The 8,228-nt window shown below is 42.3% G+C and overlaps 1 protein-coding gene across 1 annotated transcript; it reads right to left on the bottom strand.

The window, feature by feature from the left end:
* Positions 1-2,757: 2,757 nt before the first annotated feature.
* On the bottom strand, positions 2,758-6,440 carry LOC115183734 (gastrula zinc finger protein XlCGF26.1). Its single transcript, XM_029744817.1, has 3 exons — positions 6,319-6,440; positions 5,027-5,779; positions 2,758-4,630 (listed from the first exon to the last, which is right to left on the bottom strand). The coding sequence occupies exons 2-3, from the start codon at positions 5,528-5,530 to the stop codon at positions 3,368-3,370; spliced, it is 1,767 nt and encodes a 588-aa protein (XP_029600677.1). The 5' UTR covers positions 5,531-5,779; positions 6,319-6,440; the 3' UTR covers positions 2,758-3,367.
* Between the last annotated feature and the right edge of the window lie 1,788 nt (positions 6,441-8,228).

The raw sequence follows: 8,228 nt of genomic DNA, 5'->3' as shown, positions 1-8,228 counted from the left end.
TACTGGTGATTTTCACTAGTTTTAGGTTTAAGATTGAGCAATTTACCAAATGGGGTGGTGAAAGCAAATTTGAAAGTAGTTTTATGAAATTATCTATAAATGAATGCATTGGGTGTATTCACTAGGGATTTGTCCAAACGCAACTAGTTTTCATTGCATAACATTTTATGTTGCAAAACTGTTTGCTATGGTCTGCAACTAATGAGCACATACCATTTTCTATCCACTTCAAACCGCTCTAGTTTCCGCGGGACTAGGCCAGCGTTTCCCAAACTCTGTCCACGGGACCCCAAAGGGTGCACGTTTTGGTTTTTGCCCTAACACTACACAGCTGATTCAAATGGTCAAATCTTGATGATTAGTTGAATCAGCTGTGTGGTACGGGGGGGGCAAAGACCAAAACGTGGCAACCCTTGGGGTCCAGAGGACCGAGATTGGTTGGGAAACCCTGGATTAAGAAAGATTGATACATGACCGAAAAATTAGCTCAACTTCATGCATCCAAACCAGTCTCACCACTGGGGCCAAGCAGGAACAAACATGACTTATTATTTGAAAAACATGTGTTTAATTTTTAAACATAAAAAAAATCACAATGAAACTTTAGATGAACAACTGTGTGAGACATGTCAACATCTGTAACTTCCCCCTCCAATCAACAGATGGAACAGAGAATCACCTTTATTCCCCAAACACATTTGCATGTACAGAAATTTGACTGGTGCTGACACAATAAACAGAATATAGGCTACAGACAGACAATAAACAGAATATACGGACAAGATATACACGCAGCATTTACACAATTCACATACAGTATGTACACTATGAACAGTGTAAGCTAAAAACTACACTATGAACAGTGTAAGCTAAAAACTACAGACTACACTATGAACACTATAATCTACATTATGAATTGGGCATGTGTTGATGTAGAACTAAAAGATGACTCCTGGGAGTCCAGGGGAAAGGGGGATACCTAGTCAGTTGTACAACTGAATACCTTCAACTGAAATGCATTTAACCCAACCCCTCAGAATCAGAGAGGTGCGGGTAGGCTGCCTTAAATCGACATCTTCGGCGCCCTGGGAACATAACGTGGGTCTGTTAAAATATTAATTAGTTATTAAACAATGACACATTACAAGAAGTGGATAGAGATACAGTCATTCAGAAGAATTGGAGCCTAGACCTTTAAATAAATATATAAACACATATGTAGCTAGTTGCTTCTTCAGACTTCTTCTAAACTGCCATTTAATTCATGGATATTAGTATTATTAATACAAACTCATTTATTGTGATAACATAATGTTGCCAGTAGCTAGCTAGCTTATGGAGGAAGTATTTAGTGTTCAGTAACTCTGGCTACATGGCAGTATAACTATAAAGATGACATCATCACACAAAACGCTGATCGTTTTTGCTCCAATGCAGTGTGTAGACGGCGCCTTATTCAAGGCAATATCCGTCACAACAGACCTTAGCCTTCACATATATATTTTGGGAATATTCTTTCAAAATCGCGAGAGTTTATAGACAGAGGCTACAGCACCATGTCGATCACATTGGTCGAGGGTTCAGAAGAGGGGGAGTAAAGCATAGATTAAAGAGAGAAACTTGAATGTGTGTGTAAAATAAACACATACGCAAAACATGATTTGTATCCTTAGTTTTGAGAAAGATGTTTCTAAAGGGGAGGGACGGAGGCGGGAGTGAAAACTTTATATTCGTAGCCTCGGCCTATAAATTAACTGGAGATAGCATCCAAAATGGAAGACTGTTGTTTTCAACTTAACCTACTCACGTTCACAAAACGTGACTTGTGGACGGTCTATATAAAACAGGAGCAATTAGGGTTAAATGCCTTGCTCAAGGGCAGATTTTTCACCAAGTCGTCTCAGGGATTCGAACCAGCGACCTTTCGGTTACTGGCCCAATGCTCTTAACCGCTAGGTTACCTGTCGCACTGTATATCTCCGGGTTGCATCCTTTTCACTGGGGCCAACTCACATGCACACTAGCACTCAATGCGCACAGGGAGCACCGCGAGCAGTGATGATATCATCACGTCATCCAAAAATATATATATTTTATTTAACTAGGCAAGTCAGTTAAGAACAAATTCTTATTTACAATGACGGCTTACCCTAGGCCAAACCCTCCCCTAACCTGGACGAAGCTGGGCCAATTGTGCGCCAGCCTATGGGACTCCCGATCACGGCCGGTTGTGACACAGCCTGGGAACGAACCAGGGTCTGTAGTGATGCTTCTAGCACTGCAGTGTCTTAGACCGCTGCGCCACTCGGGAGGCCTTTCGAGAGGCCTAAACATGGCAGACATTGGTTGAATGTAAAATGTTAATGTCTTCGGATGTGAGAGATGGAGAAAAAGATGGCCTCAACTGATATTTTGTGCACAAAGGTGACGGGTATAGTATCTTATTAGGAATTTGAAATCTGACTTCTCTATGGGACCATCAATGGGAATGGTCTTTGTGGGCCAGATGTCAGGCAAACTGCAGTACTGAAACTGCCCTCTGGGTACAGTGGAAAGCGTGCTTCCAGACCTGAACCCTGGCCCCTTCGTTTGTCTGTGTTGGACAAATTTAAGTTAGAAGTACTGCTTGTACAAACACAAAAACACCGTAGCTAGATGTAAAAGTAAGATATCCTCAGCAAAAAAAAAAATCAAAATTATTGATTTCGCTTAAATTCAGCCTGTTTTTACTAAGGAATTTACTTCACTTCAGTATTATTTTTTGAACGTTATAACAGCCGGAGTCCTTTTGATCAATCCCATGACTCTTTGCAAAAGATACGAGACAGATCAGTGCAGGCCTGTTTGTTACCTCGGGAATAAGATGCCATAATGTATTTATCTTGTTGCTTCGTTCAGATTTGTACAGTTGTACAGAGCCCACCATAGTAGAAGAAAAGGGAAGCAAGCTCACAACATTAAAAACAGGCAAGTGGTGTCCTTTTAGTGGCCACATTGGTACTGCACCATACACTGCTAAATACATGCCAAAATGGGAGTCATACACACACACACACACACTAGCACAAAACAGGTTCTGGAGTCAGGCTCGATAGAACAGTTCAAAGCAAGCAGACAATTCATAAACAGAACACCAAGACACAAAATAACTAGTTATGGTAGTTTCTTAGTAAGCCTTTTCAGAGAAAATAAGACAGAAATGAACTATCATGTGGGAGTCGGGAAGGCAGCGGTGTACAATATCTATGTTTTATTTTAAAATGTTTTAGTAATTTAGCAGACGCTCTTATCCAGAGCGACTCAGTCTAATGGCAGTTATTTATGCTCTTCAACCCCAGTGTGTATCTCCTGGTGCTGAGTTACATTCTCACAGACATTGGAACGTTGGAGCGGTTTCTCTCCCGTGTGTGAGCATGTGATTCTTTAGAGCTCTCTTCTCTGAGAAACCTTTCCCACATTCAGGGCAGTGGCAGGGTTTCACTCCAGTGTGTGTTTGCAGGTGTGATTTCAGACCAGATGAAGAAATGAAACTCTTTACACAATAGGTACATCTGTAACGCCTCTCACCCGAATGCACCCTGAGATGCTTTTTAAGATTTTGTGAAAGAGCGAAACTTTTCCCACACTGGGAGCAAAGGTAGGGCTTCTCTCCAGTGTGTACACGCTGATGACTTTTCAATTTCTGCTCATTAACAAAGCGCCGGTCACACTGAGAGCAGTGGTAAGGCTTCTCTCCAGTGTGCATTCTCTGGTGAAATATCAGGTTGCGCTTTGTTGAGAGACACTGATTGCAAACAGGGCAAGGGAAAGATGGCTTTGCTTCTACATGCTGTTTCTGGTGTGTTGTGAAGTGTCCTAATGTTCTGAAACTCTTCCCGCATTCAGAGCAGAGGTAAGGTTTCTCTCCAGTGTGAATACTCTGATGTGACTTCAAGGATGAAGCTGCTGTAAAGCCCCTCCCACAGACAGGACACACATGCGGCCTTTCCCTGTGTTCAGCATGGACCCTCTGGTGAGATATCAAGTGTGCCTGAGTATAGAAGGTCTTCCCACAGTCAGGGCAGAGGTGGAGCTGTTCCCCAGTGTGTAGTCTCTGGTGTTTCCTCAGGGCGTAGGTGCTAGAGAATCTCTTGCCACATTCAGAGCAGAGCTGAGTTTTTTCAGTGTGGCGGATTCGCAGATGATCCTTTAATTCTTTCTTCGAAGCAAGCATCGTCCCGCAGTGAGGACACGGATGCGGAACTTTGACTTTTTTCGTCCCTCTAACCTCACCAGTGTGAAGTTTCTGATGTTTTTTTAGGCTTCTTAACAGACGGAACGTCTCCCCACACTCGGAGCACTCATGAGGTTTGTCTTCGGTATGAACACGCATGTGGCTTTTCAGGCTTTTTTGACTTCCTAAATTCTTCCCACAGTGATCACAGATATGGGAGCTAGGCCTGTCTCCTGGGAGAGTTTTCTTGCATCGCTTAGCATTAGATGGGCTGTGAGATTTCTCTCCTGTGCGAGTTGTTTTGCTGTCGTCTAGCTGCACAGACACCCTCTTCTTCAGACAGCGCAGTAGGGCGCTACCGCGGGACGCACGACCCGGAGACTTCGAGAGGGAGGAGGGGGGCCGGGGAGGCTTGTCCTGGAAATGGTAAAAATAGTGACCGAATGAAACAGTGTGGGAAACCATCTCCTACCCGTCAAGTCTTTCCTCAATTCCTCTCATCCTCAATTATTCAAACTACTTCTCAAAATCCATTGAAGGAGAAAGGCCAAGAGGAGGAACACCAGGGGTGTATTCACTGGAACACAAACAGAAGTCAACGGAATGAAAACCGGGAGGGATCTACCCGACTTTGTCTAATATAAAACACTTTTTCCGTTGAAAAACGTTTTGCAACTGTTTGGAATAATGATTACACCCCAGATGTGGAGAAAGACCAAGAGGAGGAACATCAGATCCTTTTATAAAGGGAAGTCGAGGAATCAAGGAAAGACTTGCGAAACAAAATGTAAGACTGGGAAATCAAATACTCACCCCTCTCCCTCTCTGCTCTGGTGTGTGCCTCTCTGGAGACACCTCCACCTCCAGCCCATCGTTAGCCATCCAATCCCTGACCTCCTCGTCCCTTTCTTCATCACAGTCTACAGCGCCATCATCATCAGATTGGCTGGAACTCATGGGCTCCACCTCCAACCCATTGCTAGGTAACTGAACCCCGCCCTCTCCGTTCCATTCTTCGTCACAGTCTACAGCATCATCATCATCAGCACTGCTAGCAACCTCCTGTATCTTTCTGATGTCCTCTTTTAGTTGGACTAACCAAGATATTCCCTGCTCCTCCGATTTCATTGAATCCGTATTGTCCCACATTTCCTCCAGGATTTTACGCCGCAACGACCGGTGATCCATTGCTTTAACTTTGAAGCCATCTTTGCCACCGTGTCCATGACGTTCACAAAGGTAACGTAAATTGTCCTCGGTTAAATTCCATAAACCCTTTTCGATTTCATCCATCAACATTCCCTTCTCTCGGTCCATTTTGTCCCAGCAGATTCTTAATGATCCTATTCTGATGAGTTACAATGTATCTTGGTCAAAAATAGGGTCAGTTGTCTTTCCTTTCATATGGATTCAAAGGTCTCCTAGATCTCTCTTCCCACTGGGAGTTTTAGCAAGTGCTGCTTTGTGAGTCTCCGACCAAGACAAGTTATTCCAGGTTCTGAGTTCTCATAACACTGGATCTTCTTCCTCCCACCAGAGCAGGAGGGGTATTTCTTGTGAGGTCACCTGTGTAGATAGGAGAACGTGGTGTAATACAAAAACACTATGTACCATCCAAGATCCACATGTATAGTCAGATTCCATTGCTGTCAAGTGTGTGAAATCGTTACATTTTCTATCATTCATTGTAAATATATCGTTTTTACTAAATAGAACAATATCAGTGACCATTAATTCATTTCAATATTCCTATGAGGGCTTTTATTTTGAAGGATCCAACCTGGAAGCATAATTCCGCTAGTTAACAAGCTAACTTACATAGCTAACACGAACATCAAGTACAACAGTAACTCGTTGATTCTATACAGCTAAAATCGATCTGCATGTAGTTACCAGTCAGAAAACAATAATTGTATTTGTGTATCGACGGAGTTTGAGCATAGCTTCAAATGGGTTAGAATGAGCTATTAGCTAGCTAGCTACCAAGCTAAACAGCAGCTGGTCTGAAGAGCAGATAGCTAGCTAGTGGTTATGCACACCTAACGACTAATAACGACGTTTGGGCGACCCGTTATGACCATTGGTAGATATCTAATGCTACTCACCAGCTCAAGTTTTATGTTTCCCTTTCGAAGTATTCAATAGTCTTCTAGTTAGCTATCTAGCTAGCTTTTCAAAGAGCGGCCTGTACGCTTTCGAGAAGAAGCAACAAAGGGGCGGGGCCAGCAGAAAGTACGGAGGCTGGGAAAGGACATGAGGCGAGCAGTCGCGAAAGGGTGAGGGTTTGAACTAGCTTACACATTTGCGCAAACCACAACCACAGACAAAATCTGAAAACATATTTGCAACAACAAAATGTTAAGGTGTGTATCAATTGAACCTTTTGTAAAAAATAAATAAAAATGCAGATATGAAAGATAAGGTCCTTCTGTTTCCAAAACCTAAACGCAAGCGATGCTTGTTAATGTTCAGACCGAGCATTATGGCTCTTAATTAACAAAACTTCCCCATACAGAAGACGCCTTCGTCCAATCACTTCTGTGTAATGTAATGGAACTGCAACTCATGATCAAGGGCAATACAAGAGTCTAACGAGGTAATTGAGGTAAGCTTGCTTGCTTAATTTAATCACTGGTTGAATCAACGTTGTTTCCATGTCATTTCAATGAAATGACATTGAACCAACGTGGAATTGACTTTGAATTGATGTCTGGGCTCAGGGGGACTTGATTCTATTATTAGCCAAGACAAACTCATTTTCATAATTTCAGTAATATATCATATAAATCAATCATTCACAGCACATTTTTGGCCTCATGCAGCAGTGTTTCCCTGATTCAGTAGAATCTTTTTTAATTTATTTTTTAACGTTTTTTTCCAATCGCTTTGGCTCAATTCTCAAATGAGTAATTTTTTTTTCAAAACAATAAGTAAAAAATCTCTGAACAATTAGGTTGTTGTTCACACCAGATTTGAATTTCTTATTCATTTAAGCAAATTACATGTGTTTTGGCACGTGTGCAAAAGAGTAAATACAATTGTCTACAATTTGCACAATAACTACATGCATGTGGCTGATCAAAACTGCTGAGTTGATTCTCAGTGAAACTGTGAAACTCTTCACAACTCTAAACATTCTGTCATCGTGTGAGCCATCACATGCAAAATGATCCATTCAATTATCAAAATCAGTCAGATATACATCTATATTCCATAAATATCTACGACATGGAATGTTGGTGATGTCTGCTAAATTGTCAAATTACCTGCCAGGTGACATAGTAATGAATCACAATCTTACCAATCAAGTTTGGAAGCATATATATGGAGCTTGCCCACAGCACAATCACTACCATTTCTGAACATGGAGGAACATCACTACCCTGAACAGCAGCTACATGCTGGTGGAAGAGAGATAAGGTGTGTAAGAATGTGTGGTGGTGTTAGGGGAAGACATAAGAGGAAGAGGTAGAAGGCAAAGAATAAGAGTCCCTGATGAAATCAGAGCCACAATTGTGGACCATGTCATAAACCATTGTCTTACAATGGAAGAGGCTGGTTGGAGAGTACAGCCTAATGTAAACAGGTCCACAGTGTCATAAACCATGGTCTTACAATAGAAGAGGCTGGTCGGAGAGTACAGCCTAATGTAAACAGGTCCACAGTGTCATAAACCATGGTCTTACAATAGAAGAGGCTGGTCGGAGAGTACAGCCTAATGTAAACAGGTCCACAGTGTCATAAACCATGGTCTTACAATGGAAGAGGCTGGTCGGAGAGTACAGCCTAATGTAAACAGGTCCACAGTGTCATAAACCATGGTCTTACAATGGAAGAGGCTGGTCAGAGAGTACAGCCTAATGTAAACAGGTCCACAGTGTCATAAACCATGGTCTTACAATGGAAGAGGCTGGTCAGAGAGTACAGCCTAATGTAAACAGGTCCACAGTGTCATAAACCATGGTCTTACAATAGAAGAGGCTGGTCGGAGAGTACAGCCTAATGTAAACAGGTC

This window comes from Salmo trutta, unplaced genomic scaffold (assembly GCF_901001165.1).
Source record: "Salmo trutta unplaced genomic scaffold, fSalTru1.1, whole genome shotgun sequence".
Lineage (NCBI taxonomy): Eukaryota > Metazoa > Chordata > Actinopteri > Salmoniformes > Salmonidae > Salmo > Salmo trutta.
Note: the sequence above shows the minus strand (reverse complement) of the source record. Positions and strands in the feature narration are given on the sequence as shown.